Source organism: Takifugu rubripes, chromosome 4 (assembly GCF_901000725.2).
Source record: "Takifugu rubripes chromosome 4, fTakRub1.2, whole genome shotgun sequence".
Classification (NCBI taxonomy): Eukaryota; Metazoa; Chordata; class Actinopteri; order Tetraodontiformes; family Tetraodontidae; genus Takifugu; species Takifugu rubripes.
Window position 1 is genome coordinate 8268372 of NC_042288.1, and position 22158 is coordinate 8290529.

Consider the following 22158-nt stretch of genomic DNA (forward strand, 5'->3'; position numbering starts at 1 on the left):
CCTTGGTCGTGGGGGACACACTGTTATGAGCTGCTTCTGCTTCTCCGCTGCCTCGCATTAGATGCAGGTTGACACGCCGAGCACTTTTCATTTGGAGTTAATTCTCTGGCTCCCCCTGCAGCTCTCCCATCCTCTCCTGAACCTGCCACCCTCACACTTCTAATTTGATTTGGGGGCAGAATGAACTCTGATTAACTGATTAAAAATGGAGTCCTCCCTACATTGACATACCGCAGGCTGTAACACACACACACACACACACGTACGCGCGTGCGCACAGAGTAGCCCAGAGCTGATGGGGAGCTGATACGGGAGTTGCGATATTGTTGTAGGAAGAGGCACTGGCTGTTGTTAAAATATCCTCCTACCCTCCTTCGCCTGACCATCTTCATCAAGCGTTTGATTAGCGCAGATCAGATCAAATTAAACTGTCAGTCATGCCAGGTCGCTCGCTCCTGGACTCCCCGATTCTGCTCTCGGCACCATGATGCATTATTAACATAGAACTTCTCATATCCTGGGAGGAAATTAAAATCTGTGTTGATATGTCTTCCAGTGTGCAGTGCGGTGTGAGGTTTTGTCACTGATTGAAATCTTTTGATTTTGCAGGTTACTTGTGTGTGTGTGTGTGTGGGGGGGGGGGGGGGGGGGGGGGGGGGTTGGGTACTGTAGAGATCAGGAGTCACTGATGCTGTAAAATATACAGATTTTTGAAAATTATTATTCAAAAGTAAGTGTTTTCGCTATGGATTGGTTGCAGTTTAGTTTTGGAGACCTGGATGTGGACCCAGATCATGCTGGAGGGAGGACGGTCTGGGGGACCCCGCTTAAATCACTGCTCCTCTAACATGAGCCCAGATAAGCACACAGGATGGAATAATTCTGTACTCTTCCTATGGAATGTATACATGCATAATACAGTGAGAGAGCAGAAGTGTAAAGTCACATGGCAGCAGTTTGTCTGACAGCCTGAGTGACTGAGCAGATGTGCCACTTTGAATTAGCGCCTACACAATACAGCGATAATAACATTGCGAGAAATTTCTATTGCACATTCACATCCCCAGACTGACCTATGAGCACCTGTTGGGAACAGCAGCCCTCTGCAGGTCGTTATAGCGATGCTTCTTATAGTTACTTTCTCCTTATTTGAATGACGCCAGTTAAAGTTTCATGTTGGTGCAATCAAAGTTAAGAATCAAATTATCCGTTCCTCTCAGTTTTAGGGGACTTTTTACATACACTTTATTTCATATTTGGTGTTTATTTGGCTTATTTTGCATCCGTGTTCTGTGCCTGGTCAAAAAACATCTTCAGCTTGATCATATTGGCGTTGCTCCGAAGCATGTTTTGATTGACCTTTAACCTCTAATGGAGACGAGCTTGCTGTCAGTTTTTTAATAGACTGGCCTCCCCCCACATGCACTGTCATCGTGTCCTCTGGCTTATTCCTGCTCTTAAACAAGCGCTCAAACCCAGCGCACTGCTTAATGAGCTCATTAGCCACCTGGTCACACCCCCCCTTCCACTACCTGTCACTCCATTTTTGTTCCAGGAAGACTTGTCTTTGCTAAATGGCATGTTTATAATACACACACACACACACACACACACACACACACACACACACACACACACACACACACACACACACACTGCAGTTTCCCTATAAATTGATGTACCGGTACTCATAAGGGTCATTCAAACATCAGAGAGTTGTGATAAAGAGCTGAGAGCACTAGCGATTCTTGATGGTGCTTTAAGACACTGTATGGTCTTGTGGATTATTTCTTCAGTCTTCTACAAATTAGCATAAATTGCACACACAAGGCTTCACAATTCATCCTCATTTGACGACAATTTAGCTTCTCAGTTAAAGCGAAAAAGATGCTGATAGATTTTGCATTTGGAAACCATCGATATATCACCCACACGTGTCTTCTAGTGGTTTAGATGAGTGCACTTTTTCCAGAAATCCTATAATGCAGTGACATTTGAGGAATAGGTGACTTTCCAACATTCTGACAGCAGTTTAGGGAACTTTTTTCTGGCCTCAGGCACATAACCAGCTCCACATATCAGCGTTTTCCTCCAGTTGGTGTGGAAGAACTTGGCTTCTCTGCAGTCAGTGAGGCACTCAAACCAGAGCTGAGCCTGTTTTTGTTGATGGTCAAGGGGCCAATTAAGATGATAAAAATCTGTTAATCCCCCAGAATGATATATTTGATAATAAATATCCTCAAGTGACCTGCCTTTTATTGCATACTGTACCTGCATGTATAATGTAGATACTCGGAGTAGAGTAAACACGTATTTATGAGATGTCCTCGTAAATTACAAGACACATCGGACGACATTTGCATGCGCGGCACTTTAATAACAGCGTTTAATCACCATTAGTTGCCACGGCAGCCACTTAAATGATGGTTCCATAGCCTAAAAGTCACACTTCATGCTTAAATGTATATTTAAAAATGTTTGCACTTATTTCTTCAGCTTGTGATAAGTGGACCGTCCTCCCCAGACCTGGTCTGCACAGAGACATCAACCGGTTTGGACATTCTGCTGTGGTTAGCAACGGGTGAGCGTTTACTGCACCACCTTCTCCCACTGTATATCTCCTGCGTATGGTGAATTTCAGCTGGCTCTTTATCAGTGTTTACAGCATTAGTCAGTTCCTGCAAAGAATCCATACAGCTGGTGAATTATATTCAACTGATCCATTTCGAATGAATAATTCATTCCCCACTTCTTCTTTTTTTTAACATTTCCTTGATGTCTTGCAGTGTCCTCTAAGTTTTGGAATTCAGTCTGTCTCGGGCTTCTCTCGCCGTCGCTGCTACCCAGATTCTGTGTGGATTGTTCTCTCTCTTTTTTACCTCAATGTTAAATTTAGTGTACTCTGTCATTTCTCCCACTGTTGACTTCTCTGATGCTTTAGAAACTCCACTTCACTTCTTGCACCGCGACTGTTTCTCCTGCTGTTCACACTCGGTTCTGTTTTTTTGTTTATTTTTCATTCATTGCTGCAGTGCTATTTGCACACCTTCCATTTCTGACTCTTTGGACTTCTCTATTATACTGACTCGAAAAGTTTTCTCCGTTGTGGTTTTTGAGGCCTTCTCGCTGCCATTTTCCCCAAATAATTCGTTTAGTAGTTAAACTAGCAGGGAATGAGATTCTTGAATGTCCTTTTTAAATGTCATCATACTGGGTCATCACATCTGAAATCAAAAACCAGAGCTTTTCTTGTAATTGGATAAAATACCAAAAAAATATGAGATATTTCTGCAACGCTTGAGCAGATTCCCCAACATGATGCCTGACTTTTCCCTGAACTCAGAACTAATGGCGCAGCCCTTTACACTCTGTTTACAGTGGCAAAGATTTGCAGACAAATGTCAGCTTTGAACTTGAAAAGGCCAGCTTATTTCCCCACCACCAAACCCAAGTCCAGCTTTCATTTCAAAGGTTTTGCTACTCTGTTGCATTTATCTAACATTTTCTTCCATCTGACCTCATCCCTGCCATCTTTACCTCCTTCCCAGGTGTCGTTGTCTGTAGTTTTGCCCCGTATGGCCTCCAGCTTTGTTTCTGTCCCCATTGTGGTTTGTTTTAATCACGTATCTCTTTTGATATCATCTCCAGTTCCATGTACATCTATGGAGGTTTTTCTGGCCCTCTTCTGAATGATGTGCTGGCCTACACTCCTCCATCCTGCCCGGCCTTTTCTAACCCCATCGCGTGTGCTGCTGCTGGCCCCGGGGTTCGCTGCCATTGGGTCAACGGTAGATGTCTGGCCTGGGAGCCAAGATCATCAGAGCAGGTTGTTCCTGCTGCTTTCTGCATTAAATCTACTGGTATGTTATCCAGGAGCTCTGACTCCAACTTGTTTATTTACTTCATTCTAAATATTTTGACTGTCCTCTCAGCATATTTTTCTGGAAAGTGTTGCTCTCAGGAGGCCATTTTGTGTTTTAAATGATAATTATCCCGATCTGGCTTCTGAAGTTGGTGGAATGGTGTAATTACAGGAGCAGGAGGACACAGCTGCAACAGTTACCTCATTTAGAAGCAATCAGATTCAATAAGACCCTTTTTCCCCCCATCTGTCTCTGTCTGTCAGATGGATTTCAGCGACCGCGCTGTGAAGTTTTCAGCTTCCCGGATTTTGTTTTTTTAGCACTTTGGGTCCTTTGCTTTGTGTGATGTTCGCTGCTAATGGATGGAATGATGCCACGATTCAAACCACTTAACCAAATTGAGGAAATGAAAGCTATAAAAAATACAGATATAACTGTCTCTTTGACTATGTTACAGGCATTTTCCTGATGTCTGATCAAACTCAAACATGGAACTTTATGGTGAACAGGAAGTTATGACACCGAACTGATCATCCATTTGGTTCATGGTGAGGTGATTTTTGCCTTACAGACAATTCGGAAGAGCGGTGTTTCCGCTTTTCTGACTGCGCGAGCTGCACCGCCAACACTGAGGGCTGCCAATGGTGCGAGGACAGGAAGTGCATCTCTGCCTCCAGTAATTGCACCGTGGTGAGTCGCTTCTTAAAATCAAACCCTCCAACATATATGTGGAGGTTTGTCATCAGGGATTATGTAAAAAGCTTCAAAGCTGGATCTGGATGATGCCTCCTCACACAAGTACGCTACCTTTAATCCATCCCATTGTGAGTCTGGATCATGCTCATTAGGAGTTGGAGCATTTGGCAAGTAAAGCTACAACAGAGAGACACCAGGACATAACGAAGACGTGATGTGTTCTCTCTCATTGAAAATGTCCTCTCATTATCACATTGTATTTCCATGTTGTGTCATATTTTTTACTTGTCCCAGTGGATTTCTGGACTGTACTGGTGCTCTCTCTCTCTCTCTTTCTCTCTCTCCTCCCCCATCTCAGCCATGCTTTGTCTTTTCTACTGCTTATCCTGCTTCTGTCTGTGTCCGATGCTGGATCGCACGTTAACTGTTGCATGGCTGTGTGTCTGTGTCTAGCTGACTTTGGAGCTGGCCCAGCAGCATGGCGGCGCTCTGTCTCTGTCCCCCCCACCGTCCATGTTGTCCAGCCATCAGCTGAGCCTGTGGAAGCACGGCGCGCGGAGGAGGGGACATGTGTGTATATTCTCATATTGTTACTACTGATAAGGTGCAGGCCAGGTCACGGCTGCATATTCAGATCAGTCTCTGTGTGAATCCTTGTTATTCTAAGTAGATTAAATCTAATTCGAGTCACAGAGATATCAAGGTGCTTCTGATGATCTTTTCCCCCACTAATTCCCTGCGGAGTCCCATTAGGTTGTGATAATCGCATCATTACCGCTTTTGACAATCATCGAGTGTGCAAGAATTTGAGGAACATGCTGTGAAACTGAACAGAAAATACAAGGAACGTCAAGTGTAACGACCTTAGTTTTCTAATTGTGTTTTCATTTTGTGACGACACAAAACGATAATACATTTTAGTATTAATTAAAAGAATGAAACTCTGATATTGAAATGCTCGTGATCAAATCCATGTCCTTCCCAACAAGTCATCTACATCTTGCACAGACTGGATATGATTTAGATTTAATGATAAATTCCTCTAAATTTCTCTGTTACTAGTTTCCTCACTATCATGTAATGTTTGACAGCAAATATATTATAACATTTTATTTATTGCACCATTAAGCAAAACAAATGATGGAGATATAAATAATCTGCCCATTTTTGTGTAGAATACATAACAGTTTCCAAGCGAAGTGGGAATACAATCCTGTATAGTTTATTTTCTAATTTAATTTCTCTTGAAGTACCAGAATTAATATACTGTACTGTTTTCTCTGAGATTATAAACTCATTAAACTGTGAGCAAAATATAATAGGCTTAGAAAATAAGGATAAACTGAGTAAACAGCCCATCCCATTTTATCATAGTATTTATTTATTTGTTCAGCCCCTTCTTGAACGGTGTCCCCTTTAAATTGGATCCCCCTTCAGGTTTAATGGCAGTTTATACTGATTACTGTCCAGTTCTTTGCATTAGTGTTGATGGTGCTTACGTGGATTTGTTTCCCTTTTTGTGTGTGAAGTCGGTGTCAGACTCGTCCAGGTGTAAACGCAGGGAGGAGCAGGAGTGCTTCCGTTTAGCCAACTGCAGGAGCTGCTCCCTCAATTCCAACTGTCAGTGGGAGCCGCAGCAGCAGGAGTGTCAAGCAATGCCTGGTGAGAGAAACAGACTAACACAAACACACAGACACAAACTAATACACACAGACTAAAACTAACACATTTATGCAGAAGTGAATTTTTAAAAGAAATTGAATTTGACAGGTTGATATTGTGACAGTCAGCACTGTGGCTGGTAGATATATATATATATTAATATACATACCATAAGTACTTTATAAATATGTGTGCCAAAGACATAATTGTGCTGATGTAGTTATTAGCAATCATGAACTCTTTAAACCCCATTGTTGTAAGAATGGATACCATGGCAGACATCAAGGAAAGGATTTATTTTCTATATCCAACTATAATGGATGGGATAGTTCCATTTGCTGTAATGCTGTTATTTTCATCACTGGCAGGTGGGAAAGGTCTCCCAAACCCATGATAGAAAATACACTGTATTACTGTTATTATCATGTGTTTCTGTCTGTAATGAATAATTCCTATCTTCAAAAGAAAAAAAAAATAAAGTGAAATAAGTAAAGTGAATGGGCAGAGACTCTAGGAGCATTATGGCAGCACTGATTGTCTGTTTGCATTCATATCTACAGATATTCAAGAGTTCCCCAGTGGATCTTGATATTTATTTCTGCTTTAAAGCTGCTTAAATGTTCACGCATACACACCTACAAAGGTGCCATCACTCTCTTGCATATACAGTACACAAACAGGGATGGATCAGTACACAAGTGTCAGCACATATCTGTTTCTATAGCTGCACCAGCAAGTAGGCCAATTAGAGAAGAGCTTAATGGAGGTTCCTATTATGGGTCTGTGATCTGTCCCACACATTATACTGCTGAGCTGTAAGCTAGAACTTCTCTCTCTGACTCTAGCTCTAGTATGGCTTTGGGCATGGAGATCGTGCTATTTACAATCCATAAATGAGCCTCTACAAGTCCGTGTTGTATTGTTGTCAGAGCTTTTTTCTTTGAGAGCAGAATTCGCAGTAGCATGAAGCTGAGGATACTGTTGTATCAGTGCCTGCTTTCTTTTGTCTACATCAAACCCCAGAATGAATCCCCCTCCTCCCTCTGGTTCTTTTCTTCCCTCTTCAGACTCTTATGCTTGTATAATTGTCTCTTTTGCTCAGTTCAGGCAAAGTCCTCAAATACAATTCAGAGAAAGTCTTGCTTCCTTTCATCTTTTTGTTTTTTCTTCAGTTTTCCTTCATAGACCCTTTTTTTTGCTGTGCATGGCTATTTCACTCAGATTTTCTTTTACATAACTCTGTAACACCTAATCTGTATATAATTTATTTTTATCCTCCCTTTGTTTTTGTCAGAGTAACATCTGAGGCAACAAACAAAATCAGATATTTTCCTTTCTGTGGCTTGAAAAGGTGGGCGATGGAAACCATTATAGACCCAATCATGTAATCAGTCTCTATACTCCAAAATAAACTGAAGTGGTATGTGGAGGCAGATTGATTGTGGCTAATTTAGCATTTCTTTGTAATGATGTTGACCCCGAACCGAACAATCCTCATAAGGAAAGCAACCGTTTTGTAGCTGCATGTCTGTCTTCAATCGTGACAGGTATCACACAGGATGTTCACCTTGACAGTTTTTGAAGATTGTAAAGTTGGATGAAAAGCAAATGAAAAGAACATTTTCATAAAGTCCTCTTTTCATCTGGGAAACTTGCAAACTTCTTTTCTACTCCTTCTCCAGCTCCTTTGTTGACAAATTGAACATTAAAACTTATTGATATTGGGATCTGCTGTGAGCCGGGCTGAGACCCACTTTTGCTAAGATTTTCATGTAAATCTGTCCAGCTGCTTTTGCATAAGCCTGCATAAACATACAAGCAAGCAAAGTCAGCAACAACCTTCCCCCCCCCCCCCAAAGATGAAAGAATTTGTCATCCAATATTACCATATTAATGGGATAATGACAGATTATTTGTGTTATTGTGTGCAGGCCAGCTGTGTGGGGAGGGCTGGCACCATGTGGGGGAGGCCTGTCTGAGGATAAACTCGAGCAGAGAGAGCTACGACAACACCCAGCATTACTGCAAAAACCTGGGAGGAAATATAGCCTCGTTGCTCACAGACAAACGGGTCAATTTTGTCCTGGAAGAGCTGCAAAAATACCAGCTTCAAGGAAAGGTGGGTGGCAGAAAAGACTATTATTGTGCTCTGAATTAGGTGAATTAAATGAGATTGTTGTTCTGAAAGAAAAAAAAAACAGTCAATGAATTTCAAGTCAGATTATCATCAGAAAATGAAGCATGTAGTCCGCACTTTTGTCCCCGCAGACATTATCTCCCTGGGTGGGTTTGAGGAAAATCAATGTGTCATACTGGGCGTGGGAAGACATGTCACCCTTCACCAACACCAGCCTGCGGTGGTTGCCTGGAGAGCCCAGTGACTCGGGGTTTTGTGCCTACCTGGAGCGAGCACAAGTGGCTGGTCTGAAAGCCAACCCCTGCACGTCCACCACCGATGGCCTCATCTGTGAAAAACCCATAGGTAAGAGTGGAAATGCAGGCAGTCCGCAGTTAAGAAAGGACCTTTCATTCATTGTGTGACCATTTGGATTCAGCAGGTCCAAAGAGTCTGAGCGCTCGCCCCTGTAAGACCCCCTGCTCGCTGCGAACCAGTTGTGCCAACTGCACCAGCCAGCCGACGGAGTGCATGTGGTGCAGCAGCACTCAGCGCTGTGTTGACTCCTCAGCGTACGTCATCTCCTTCCCCTATGGACAGTGTCTGGAGTGGCAGACCCAGGACTGTACCGGTGAGACGCCATTTGCTAATGTCTGGGCATCTTCAGAACCAAAAGATGAAGCCTCTACAAGTCTAGGAGATGGTTTGGCATCTCTCAGGAGTTTAATGTTTACCAAATCTGATAAGACAAGTCAAATGTGAAAGTTTTGAGGCACGATATAGAGAGAGAGGTGCATGTACTTCTTTACTCTGCATTTGCAAAAAAAAAAGAATCATTGACTGTTAGTTTTATTAAATCCCCAGTTCCACACCGACACTTATTTTTTTGGACTCAATCCCTTTGTGTGTGCCTGAGTCTTCCTTCCACCATATGAGTGTGCTGTTTTTGCATTTTACATGCTATGAGCTGAGCAAAGGGGAAGGCAGCTTATGGCTTTTACACTTGATGTATTATGTATCGGGGCTCAGGGATCTGTATGCTACAGGCTTCAGTGATGCTAACTGTCAAGTCCTGCAGGATCAAATGGATTGCGCAAGATCAAGCCAGACGATATGTGGCATCCAGGGACGGCAAATGTCAAACCTGTTATGATGAACACAGTGGCACTGAGACGACTGTGTGGAGAGAATTTTTTGAGATTTTATCAGACGCGACACCTGTAAACATCCAAAAGGCTGATTTCATTTCCCTCTTTTTTTTGTTTTATTGGAGTGTGTCTGGGCTTACCTATAAAGTAACCCGCAAGTCAATGTGATGGATCAAAGTATTCTTTCTTTCTTTGCCGCATCACTGTATGAAACGTTATTCAAACAGGCGAGTTGGTTAAGAACGTACAGTATATTCTTATGTTCAGCGACGACCTGCTTTGGTGTTACCTCTACAGGTTAGGGTTTTAGCACGTTATCATTTCAACCTTTCTTTCTACCCTAGCCCGAACCCCGAAATATTTACGCAAAAAAAAGTGGTTGCTAACTTTATTAAAGATGGTTTTCTTATATAGCTCATTGGGTTTAGTGACATTTCACCTTATGAACCTACTGTAACAATTTGCTGCCTTTTGTATTCTATTTTTAAAAGATAAACAGGCCTGGCATATTTATTGAATATTAAAAACTCCTCTTGGTTATGTAAATATGTGCTTTTTGGCAAAGAGAAGCCCACTGTGTGGTGGATTAGGGATATTGTGTTAAACTGACCCCCTTTGAAATGTTAGCTACAGTAAGGATCCAGGCAGAAGTGGAGAAAGGGAACATAAGGGGAGGTTGTGAAAGTGAAAACTGGAGAGGAAAGCACAGTTGGAGAGAGGAAGGGAAAGAAAAAGGGTGCGGGAAATTTCTTTGTGCCTAAAGTGTTGCAGAGTAATCCATGAAGACATCAAATTAAGAGGGGACGTGCGGCATTGAAGAAAGATGGCTTAGTGAGCAGAAAAAGAAGAGGAAATATTTAAAACAGGGGAGATAAAGAGAAATTGAGAAATGGAGAGCATAAGTTTCTAATTATAAAAGGGAAACAAATGAATCAACGTTGCCACGGTTGAATAATGCAACACCGGGAGTTCGCAAACACACAGAGAGGTGCTTTTTAAGCAGGGCCGGCTCACCGCAACACACGCAGCAAGAAATGCATGGAGATATGTGGCTTATGGAAATGGATGGTGTTCAAAAGAAAAACAACCCCTCGTGAAAATGCTAATTTTGCTCAATGAGGCACACCAAATCTTTCTCACCGGGCTTTAAGAGACCACGTCTTGCTTAACTTCCGTCGACCTTTGGAATTTCTGTGCATTCACAGCCATATTTTTGTGGTTGCTCTAAAGTGCATATTCATCATCTTTGCTTGGTTACCGAACGCTTATCTGAGAGAAAGACAGCTGATGTTTATTTACAAGGCCACCGTTGTTGCTAAAACACAATAGATTAGTACATATATAAATGCACGGTCGACATCATTATCCTTTTCAGGTATTGAACGCTATACCGAATATCTCATTTTTAAATTTGCATCAGCAAAGTGTTCTTGAATGTCACATTGCCGTTATGGATATAAATGTGTTTCTCGACGTTTGGAGTGGCTGAAAAACAAAATTCGATGTTGTTTGATGTGTTGAGGGTGAAACAGGAAGATGGAGTGTGTCGGAAGGTAGTTTATATCACAGGAGGTGTGGTTTGTTAAAGCTGGATAAATTCGATCACAGATCTTTCAACCCCACTGTGCTACGTCGCACATCAACTACAGGAAACAGAATTTATTGGTGGTCAGACCTGTTTCTGGGTCCATGAATGCATCGGCAAAGGAGTTTTTTGGATTTACCTCCTAATCCAGTCACACGGTGATAAAACAAATGGCCAGCATTGCACAAGCTCTGCAACCACTAGAAAAGACGGACCAAATATAGTATCAGGAATACTTTTAAGTTTCAGAAACTGTGGGTGGCGATAATGAGCAGCCATGTTCCGGCTATAACGGCAGACCCAGCTTCCACCGCGGGAAGATGCCGTCCTTCGCAGTGGCCTCACGGGATACGAAGGACGAACTTTACTGTAACTCACCTTCGGGTGGCTTGTAGCCGACATTTCGAACAGAACCATCTTTCCACTTCTGCGAACAGTAGATGGGTTTGGGGTGTTTGGGAATGTTTCGCTCAAGCCTCACAGACGGTTTGCGTTGACCGGGAACAGAGTGGTAGACGGCAATAGGAAATCCGGTTGATTTGGAAGAACAAATATAATGGTTGCCGGGCAGCAATACACACCGGACAGATCATCATTCCATCACAGAGCACGCAGTCACACCCTCGGTCTGAAACACCCACACAGATCCAGTGAGAACACAAACTAAACATTACTGCTCAAGCCAGAATTAAACCCAGAACCAGTAAAAGATAAACAGACCATTAACCATCCCTCCCAAATCCCTCCACAGCTCAGAACTGTTCAGGTCTGAGGACGTGTGCGGAGTGTTTGGAGCGGGCCGAGTGTGGATGGTGCGGCGATCCCACCAACACTGGCAAAGGTGTTTGCATGGAAGGTTCCTACAGGGGCCCGATGAAGACCGCAGCTGCCAGGGTTGGACCACGAGTCCGCGACATGGTTCTGGATCAGAGTCTGTGTTCATCCGACAGGGGCTACAACTGGGCCTTCATCCAGTGTCCTGGTAAACAAACGGCTGTTTTTTTTTAAAGATATACCACCTTAATCATCCATTAAAACGTGTCCAAATGTTTTGGAACTCTGTTTACGTGTTAAGCTATTCGTTGATTGTGTATGTTGTTTTTGACAGCGTGTCAGTGTAACGGTCACAGCAGGTGTGTCAACAGCAGCGTATGCGAACACTGTGGAAACCTGACGTCCGGGACGCACTGTCAGAGCTGCATGCCTGGTTACTACGGCGATCCCATCAATGGAGGGAAGTGCAATGGTGAGTGCAAAGGTGGTGGACTTCATCATGTTTCATTTGAGCTTCAGACACACCTGCTGGTGATCCTGTACTGCAGTTTTGTTCCCAACAAGACTTAAGTGGTGAAAAATCATGCTACAAGTTCCCACAGTAATGAAATAATCACTGTTCGTCAAAAACAATTAAAATCAGAACCACATGATGGCGCCCCGCAGTTTCCTGGTTAAAAGCCTGGACTCCTCTGGTTTGGTGAAAGGGAATGTCATGTGAGTCACCTGTACGAGCGCAGGTTTCTGCTCACTTTGCCCCAGAAGCTGAGTCTTGCACGGCGGGCTGTGGGAGTCCGCTGTGGGTTCACGGTCCCTGAAATTCTGAAAATGGCTTCCAGAGTGACGCCTTTTCGAAAACGCCCCAGCCTCCATTTTTAGTGGAATTGGGATAAATGATAGTTTTCCAAAACGGGAGGTAACTGCACAGGGGTCTGCGGTCGCAGTCGATACGATTACTGTCCTTGCAAGCGACAAATTTGGATTTTTTTTCTGAACCACTTGGAGCAGGAACCGATACCAGCAATCTGCTGAGGAAGGCAGGTGATGCTAATGTGGGCTCGGAGATGCAACCCCGTATTGCTGTATCAGATCCGTTTGCAACTTCTGCGATTTCCCCCCCCCCCCCCCCCCCCCCCCCCCCGTCGCAGTAACAGCAAATCTCAGAGCTGAAAACATTAAAGACAGATTATGTTTATCCCAATGACGGAACGCGGGAGCCAGGGAAACAAACATAAAAAGCCTGCTTTGGGAGGATACTGACGTCGGTGGGTGAAAACGAGTGTAATGAATGACTGAGCGACTGCTGGAGTGGAGGGGGGGGGCAGAAGGAGGTGCAGTGGCATCAGTCTGGCTGTGACAGATGTGCGTTTTGGCCTGGCAGCAGCACAATATTAAATCGCTCTTAATCATTTTCTTATTTCCTGGGCTGACTGGTGTCTCTGTCCCTGGTGGTTCTCGCAGCGAGCGCTGATAGATGTACGCATTTTTGGGCTTTTTTTCCTCCCCCCCGCCTCCAAACAGGACTCCGTGTGCTGCTGATGCACTTTCTCATCTGCTTAATAACTGTCTTATTTCATCCATCCCTCCTCGTTTTTTGGCATGCGCTTTTAACATCCTGTCTGCTGTTTCTCTCCTGACACATTTTCACGCCTCTTTCTCTGTACGCCTTATGCCATATTTGTTTAACAAATCTGTTTATCTCTCTCTGCCTCTTTCTTTCCATTTCTTCCTTTTTTATAGTTTAATACACAGAGAAAAAAAAATATAGCAAAGTATGGGACTATATCCAAGCCTTCTCAGGCAGAGATTTTTAAAGAATTAAATAATAGTGCTAATGATGTTCCCATCCCTCCTTCAATCCATTCATCTTTCTTTCAATCTCCAGCATCCTCATTGTATTAATGGACCATTTAGATTTACCTTGGACTAAACTGTTGGGACCCAATGACCTGTGGATGATTATAGGGCTGAATGATAAAGGGACTGTGGGAAAATATCCATAAGGTTACAAAGAGGATGGAAGCATTGACAAGGGTAGTAAAGGGCTGGTGGAATGGAGACAAAAGACCGGCAGAGAAAAAGGCGGGGAAAAGGAGATAAAACCACGTGGCGAGATATATATACAAGGTTAATATCACCCTTGAACGGAGAGGCACTAAAGAAATAGAGGTGGAGATGGGGGCAAACACAGAAGAAGGGCTGGAGGACAGACAAAGGAGAGGGGAGTGCGTCTCGACACCTGTCCATGTGACAGGTGATTAACTAACCTTGTCAAATCCGGGGTGTGTGTGTGTGTTTAGTCTCTCTGAATTTACCTCTCACCTTGGCAACATTAAGCGGACGACACGTTGCCTGTCTTTGTTACCGGTAGTCCTTCAGAGGAGAAGATACACATAGTTGATGAAGTTTTTGTCATTGTTTTGTTCCTGTGGGGGGACAGAAAACATTTGTATTTAAAGGGAAGTGCACTCTCCTGCTCTTCCTTCACACTGAAATATTAAAGCCATCATTGTGTAAGACGTGCTTCATCTATGAGCACTGTGAATGAGTAAGATGGATCTGGAGTTACCAGTCATGTCACCACAGTGTCACACTCCAACACAGCTTTGTTTCATCCTCCATTTGGCTACAAACTGGTGCCTGGGTGACATGCCGCCTGAACCGTTACCCCAGTTTTGAGATGAATTATTCATCCGCCAGCGTGGTTGAGCTGAGTCCTGAGACAGTCATTACCAACAGTGTAATGGAGACCAGTACTGCTGCGGCTGAGAAGAGACCACCATTAATCGGGTTGAAGTTTCCACTTAACTACCTACAACTTACTGTCTTTGTCTGGTCGAAGCGGTTTTTGTTCAGCAAATTTGACAGAAACCATTTATAACGCTAATAAATTTAAGTTAGCAGGATTACTTTGTGGTACTTTTGCATGTTTAGGTCCCTGCAGTTGGTTCTCGAGTGTCACTGGGAATAAATTGATCTCCCAATTTATCTTCACAAGGTCATTTCTTTTAATTTTATGAATTTACGGTTCTGTTTGAAACCTTTGGGTACAGCTTCACTCTGAACTCTTCTCAGGCATCTTTACATCATCGCTGTTTTAGACTTAGACACTTGCTGGCCGTTGGCGTCTCGCACCACACACACCTTTATTGTTTCGATAAATTCTGCATGCCTTTCTCTCACTGCCTCGCTCCGATGTCCTATCTGTCTCCGGCTCTGCAGCACCTCGCTGATGGTCTGAACCGCTCTCACCGCTGTCACTGCGGTGAATAAGAACTACACCAGTCAAAGTTTGCTGAGGGGTAAGAAGAGCAGTTTGCAGGAAGCACCCAATGCTGCCTACTGCATTTATGTCCATCATCAAGTGGACAGCGCTGAATTGTTTTGTCGAAGCTTTACTCGGAAACTTTTACCCAAAACTTTTTTGTTTTGATTCTAAACTTATTTTCCTGTTTGGGGGACATGACATGATTCCGAATGAAAGACCCATCGATCCTGAACCAGGAGATGGTTCTTTTCTTAAAATTTCTTCGCTTGTGTATCAATTTGCTTAAATGAACAGCCAATCAAATGGCCTGACAGGCCATTGGCATGTCAACCTTCCCCCCCGCTCTCATTACCTTGTTTAGCTAAATTGTTCAGATACCTACATTCTGTCTCTAATTTGAGTGAAGCAGCTGGAGCTTTGGCAAGTTTTCTTTTCAGTTCAGGAGAAAGAGATGTTGATTGTTGTCTCAGCATGAGACTGGCAACCTGGCAGTGGCATCCAGAGACGGCAACAGATTGGGGTGTGTGGGAGTGTGGGACTGATCAAGCATAGCCAGCTGTTGTTCAACTTCCATAGCAATGCAGTGGCGGACTCGGGCCGAGGCCCACACACACACACACACACACATACACACACACGCACGTCTCCTGGGACGTTGACAATCATTCACCTACTGCCGGAAGGATGTCTGACTAGATGAGCTAATATGAGTCTTCATTTACAGTCACCAGCTCACACTGACTTTAAATTTGAATGTAATAGATTGATCATTTTATTTTGAACATCCAAGTTCAAATAAACACAATTAAATAAATGTAAGATTGATAGTAAATAAGAACAGACAAAGTACTTCCTTCTCCTTTTTAAACATGTATATTACATGTGACTATTTACTACCGATGCATTTATGTGAGCCAATCATTAAAACAATCTGTTCAGATGTGACGTCCTCTGTCCTTGGACCCTCGAACCGGGTCAAGAAAAGAACGTTGAATGAACAGGCATGAAGAGGCCCTTTGTCCTCTTTGGTGCATCCAAGAATAAAATGTGATGCTGATCATGAGAGTATCCAGAGAGGACTGGGACGGGCATTCTAAGATAGTTTTAGTTAATTCACAAGTTCAATCAGCCTGTAATCTCATTTTCCCAATGTGGCTTTGAGTCTGATTCAGAAATCTTGTCCCGATCTCAACAAAGTACACTTAATATATTTGGCTTTATGTGTCATCTTGGACGCGTGATTTAAGTGGTGAAACGCGTGTTTCTGAGCAGCTTAGCTTAAAACAAATCTGAGTAAAGGAATTCAACTGACATCACTGTTTTTTTTCAGAAGTAGCCATTTGCTACATCTCTATGACAGGAGATTGTTTTTTGTTTTTGCATTTAATAAGAACTATTATGATATATTCAATAAAAAGGCCTGTATGACGTTTAGTTATGACACTTGATCTTGTACTCCCACTAAAACCACACAACTCATCGTGCTAACGGAGGCTAGAGAGTGCAAGATTACCTGTAAAGTGCTTCCAAAATTCCAGCCAGTTTCAGATCTGAATCTTTGTTCGGAACCAGCCAGTGGAAAAAGTGAAATCTAAATCGGATGCCAATGAATTACTCCTTTATTACGGGTGTGTTCATGCACATACACACAAGTGCAGATTGTATTACAAAATGTGCAAAGAACGTGCAAGAAGCAGCAGTGCATTAAGCTGTAGGCACCTGGGAGCGTGCACACTTTCTTCGGTGAAAAGAATCTTGTGATTTTCATGGAAACTCAATCAGCACCTCTGGTAGGTGAGAACTTGTTGCTTCTCGGGTTTTATCTTGGTACTCCACCAGGACGTTCAGCTCATTTCACAAATTTTGTTGCACTAATTCAATCACAATACGACCTCACAAAGGTGAACCTCTCAGACGCAACCTGTGGCAGTTACTTCATTTATTTATAAATGAGGCATCTAGAGGTGGGTTTTTGCGTTCCGTTCATGAGATTTCTTCATCCGATGGTGGTCATCAGGTGTGGGATTGTCCGTCGAAATTGAACTCGGCTTTCCCAATAATTCAGCTCCGTTTCTTCCGTCAGGTTTGTGTGCCGAACCTCACATGGGTCAGCTGTTTTCTGCAAGAGGATTTTTAAGGCATCATTAGCAGTTTCCTGTTTGCTGCGTGCAGAAGGAAACATCAGAATGTGTTTGATGTATCCACTCAGGGACATTTAACAACAGCTGGGAAGGATTCAGAATCTGCGTGGGTAGTTCGAGTCTCACTGATTCCTAAGTCCAAGTACACATGAAAGCAAACCTTTGGAATAATGTTGGTGTATATGGACCTTTGCCTTATAGTTCTTTGAGTTATGTTGAGTTTTATGGCTGCACATCCCATCCCCCCTCCCATCCCTTGAAAATAGAGGTGCAGGGAAGATTGTTTCTCATTTTTACCCATCTTTTTCTGACTCAGAGGAGCAGACAGATGGTTCAGTTCCCACCAACATACACACCCATTCAAACACACCCCAAGAACAAGCATCTTTTGTGCATTATGTTAGCATGAGCCAAAGCAGTGGGCTGAAAGAGCAAGTTCTGTTCAGGGACCCTGCACAGGTTACGATAGGTGTGATTTAGATGATATCAGCATTTTTTAGCTTCATGATCGCACTCTTGTCACCCAAACTGGGATGCTTAGTTCACTCATTTATTCTTATAACAGTTTTAAGTTACTTCAGAATGCACCTTTTTATGTAACATTAATAGTTTGGCTTGGTTTGGTAGACAGACACCACTTGGTTGATTCACAGAGGTTTTCTCAGCACAAGATGTCCATAAATAAATTGCTTGTCAGTGGTCATGACACAGCGTGTCTGGGGACCCTGATGTAAGACGGTCTAAAACATTCTTGCCCCCCCCCCCCCCCCCTTTCTCTGTTCTCTGCAGCCTGCAAGTGTAACAACCATGCCAACGTGTGCCACGTCAACAGTGGGAAGTGCTACTGTACCACCAAAGGCATCAAAGGAGATCACTGTCAACTGTGAGTACACTCTTATTAATTAGTGTGTTTAGGTCTTTAGCCAAAGTTACGCCACTGTTCATAATTGGTCATAATTGGGTCTGAATGCCTGCTACACACAGAGCTACAGAGATAATAACAGAACAAGAGCATGTCATTGGTGAGGCGTCTGATACATGTGCCATTTCTGTAATGAAAGTCTTGCAGATGTTCATATGCATGGGGAGATGCCTTGATTCTTACCTGGGCCTGATATTTGCTTATTGTCACCATTTGCTGCCTCACGCATGCCCAACATGAACTTCAACACCATCTGACCTTCCCTAACGCCGACTGGCTCCACATATTTACCGTCCAAACTTAAAGTCAAGTTCAAGCGCTCTAACCTGTATTCAAATCATTAAAAACAAACACTAAATCGTTTAATATTTAAGGCGGACTTTCTTTAATCACTGTGATTTGTACTGGAATGACATTTCACTGTAATATAGGAGCCTCGGCAGAGGCTTAAAGCAGAAACGGTGCATTTGTGCGTGATTGCTGCTGCTTCTGTACTTGCTTTCACCTTCAATTTAACTCCAAGCCCCCTCCTCTCTTTTCACCGTGCTGTTTGTTTTTCTCGCGTCGCAGCAAAGTGAGCTGCCAAGTGCAGGGCCATTTGTTTGTCGTTATGATTATGAACGAACAGTTTCCTGTCGGGGGTGGCTCTCACCTACCCTCAGGTTACGGCGAATGACTGGCTGCATATTTATGTATGTGAGAATGAGTGTACTGCTGGGTCAGACATCATTCTCTGTAGTGCATTAAGGGTGTTTTTCATTTTGCGGTGCCGTCAGACTGCAAAGTGTGAAATTTAAACCATGCGTAGCGTGCTGAGCCTATCGCACAATGCATCAGTATAGATCATCATGAAATGAGGAGGGAAAAGGGCAAACCTAGACACTCCCTGTTTGTAGGGTCTCAACCAGTGCGGGAACCACTGGGGGCATCAGTCTGCATTAATTGTGGGATTACTGTGACAGGGATGACTGTGACACGCGCAACTAAGTCTGCCAACGTTGCTGCGGATGCAAACGGAACGTTGTATTCACTCTGCTAACAAAGTGTGCACGTTGTTTTTATAATGTTAATGGATTGCTGTGTGGACTTTTTTTTTTAATTTAACCGAGTGCATCCAGTCTGAACACGTTCACTTTATTAAAATCTTCAGCAATTCCTTTGATTTGATTACATTATCTCACTGAGTGTTTGCTTTTGTTAATATGCCTCTTCTGCAGCTGTACTAAAGCATAATTGGGGGCCAATGTACGTCGTACACCGAGTGCGCATTATGAGCAGATTGCGTACTTGTGTTTATGAAGGTTGGGGCCTTCATAAACACAGCTCATAAAGGTTTGAAAAAACACAACAAAGGATGGGTTTGTGTTTAGCTGCCTCAGTGTTCTGCAGGTGACCGGGCTGTCCACTGCTCCATGGTCCACTCACACCTTATCTCTCCCCCATTAGGCTTCTGAAAGCAGCTTAAGTGTTTGTCGTCTTTTGCTGGAGCTTGGCATCCGTGACTTCAGTGTTGCCCAAGGGAGCAAAAGCACACCCTCTCCTCATCTTATCTGCCTGCATGTCCACTTATACTCCCGCTCTGCAACTCCGTACGCTAGGTTTAACACATATAAATCTGACAGTATGTATCACCAGTGACCTTTCACCCTGGAGGCATGCCCGACATTACTGGACAGCGAGGGGAACAGTTGCGGTAAATGAAGTGTGCCTGTAGCAGCCAGTAAATCTGATCCTTTTTTCCGAGAGACGTATCTGGCCTGCTGCTGAATTCTCCCTGCGTTGCTCTTCAGGACCAATACAGCCTCCATTATGACTTTTGAAAGCTTCATTTTATTTCGCTTTATGAATATGTTCCATCCTTTCAAAAACATAATTATGCTTCAGTAAAAGGTTTTCTTCCCCCCACCCGTAATCCAAATGTCACATTGTCCAACCATATCCAATTAATGTCCATCAACATGCGTCTGCTTAAAAATGAAAGTCATACTCTTTCTGGTCCGAGTAAATAGCAAATAAAAGTCTGAAATATGAAAGTGAGATACCAACAACAGCATATCGGCACCTCATTTCCCCCCTCATTGATTATTGTATTTTCCCAATGGGTCCCTCAATAAAGTGGTTGATATATTTCCTTTTTTTTTTTCTCGTGGCAATTTAAGATGTTTTCCAAACCACTAAATGTATCACTGGAATCTTTTAAAGCATGCACCATTCCTTTAATGTTCTGCCTGTACAGATTAATACAAAAAAGTGAGATTATGAAACATGCACGAGCTTTCAAATAATTCTGTGCGGGAGCACACAAAGAGACCATCTGCAGACCGTCTGAACAAATAAGTCAACATGTACCAAAAACTTATTTTTGCACAAATCTAGTCTAACTTTCTTTGTGTAATAATGAGCACTCTTTCCTGTCCTTCTCTTTTTCTTGACCCTTTTCATCTCTTTCTCCCTTACTGTGTTTGTCCAGATGTGACTCAGAGAACCGTTACCTTGGAAACCCTCTCAGAGGAACATGCTATTGTAAGTGTTCTGCCAACTCTACACCTGAGTCCAATGCATAAAGACCATATAGGCAGAGGAGGGATTAAAATCACTTCTGGTTACAATCAAACAACGGAATTTGGGAAATTATTATAGAAACTTTCTTGACTGGGATCCAGTCTTATTTTCTTGTGTGTTGAACATTATCCAACTCATCTGTTGACTTTAAGAGCTTTTCTGTTCCCTAGCAACTAATCTTACCTATTTCACCTTCAAGGGAAACTTAAGTGACATTTATTTTTGAGAGAGACATGATGGTCGACCCTTGAAAATCTGTAACACCGTGACCTCTCTTGAGAATTCTTAAGCTGATTGTTGTGTTTTATACTTGTTTTTTAACTTCTCTACAATAAACTGCACCATATAATCTCTCGAGGGCAATACCTTCCCTTTCCGACACAAGAAAGAATAGCTTGGGTGCACTTTTAAATGATGTCACATTTTTAATAATCACAGCTAATAATTTTCTAAAATTCAATTCACTTAACAGAATCCAATGAAATCTCAGTAAAACAAAACAGTTGGTTTGAGGCTGAAAAAGACATTTGAAAAAGCAGAATAAATGATTGTCCCATCTTTTATGGGTGTCGTTTGGCATCAGATTGGCCAGTGGTTTGTCAAATCTGATTATAGATGGAAAATGAAAGAGCATGAAAGGTCAGCTGTATTAATTTTAAGATCATCATCTACCACTCTTGCTAATATGCTTGCATTCACTATTCCTTGTGGAGTAAAATGGTTGTTTCATCCTGTGTGACGTGGGTAAACCTGTTATAAAAACAGTGTTAAGTTGCAGTTGTTTACAGGAATTCTGCACATGTACCTTTCTTCAGACCTTTGCTTCTCTGTCTCAGATGCTCACAGGGTTCACATTGACTAAGCTCATTTGCAATAGATTGCTGGTTTTGTTTCTAAAGGTCACAAGAAGTCGAAACAGATGTTTTATGGCACACAGGAATATACTGGCCCTGTATCTCTCAAACACACACGTACACCCCACTGATGCGGGATATAAATTGCAGAATTATAATACAGTGCAACAAAGTCCACGACAAGTCAATGTCAAAAGCTATTTAAACTGAGCAAGACTGTCATTGTTTGAGTCTTGAAAAGGAAGCAGCGATCAAAGAGAGTATATCCTGGATTACAGTGATCAAATACACCATCAACGTGCTGGCAGATAGCGTGAGTTCACCTTTTCTAATCCTTTTGGACAGAGAATCTCAGTTCTTTGTCATGGCCTTCATTCAGTCAAAGACGAGCTGGGTTTTTCTCAAATGTCCCAATCCAAACCAGCCAACATTTTGGATCAGACAAAGTTTAAAAATCTAAATTCCGAGCCAGTAACCCCGTCTGAGGTGAGTCACATTCCCCTCTTGGATAGGGATATTTTTACTGCAGTTCAGACGGCACAGATTCGCTCTGAAGATTTGTGAAAG

The 22158-nt window shown here is 42.8% G+C and overlaps 1 protein-coding gene across 7 annotated transcripts in view; it reads left to right on the forward strand.

Moving 5' to 3' along the window:
- atrnl1a (attractin-like 1a) overlaps positions 1 to 22158 on the forward strand; it is a 104369-nt gene that overhangs the window by 22875 nt on the left and 59336 nt on the right. For 4 of the 7 annotated variants that reach the window (XM_029835531.1, XM_029835532.1, XM_029835536.1 and 1 more), the window contains exons 11-22: positions 2497 to 2581; positions 3649 to 3860; positions 4435 to 4553; positions 5013 to 5129; positions 6089 to 6221; positions 8153 to 8340; positions 8490 to 8703; positions 8777 to 8968; positions 11822 to 12052; positions 12179 to 12316; positions 18043 to 18136; positions 20646 to 20698. In XM_029835531.1, coding sequence (XP_029691391.1) covers positions 2497 to 2581; positions 3649 to 3860; positions 4435 to 4553; positions 5013 to 5129; positions 6089 to 6221; positions 8153 to 8340; positions 8490 to 8703; positions 8777 to 8968; positions 11822 to 12052; positions 12179 to 12316; positions 18043 to 18136; positions 20646 to 20698 — 1776 coding nt within the window. The remainder of the gene's footprint in view (positions 1 to 2496; positions 2582 to 3648; positions 3861 to 4434; positions 4554 to 5012; positions 5130 to 6088; positions 6222 to 8152; positions 8341 to 8489; positions 8704 to 8776; positions 8969 to 11821; positions 12053 to 12178; positions 12317 to 18042; positions 18137 to 20645; positions 20699 to 22158) is intronic. The other 3 variants (XM_029835533.1, XM_029835534.1, XM_011603144.2) reach the window with 3 other exon arrangements.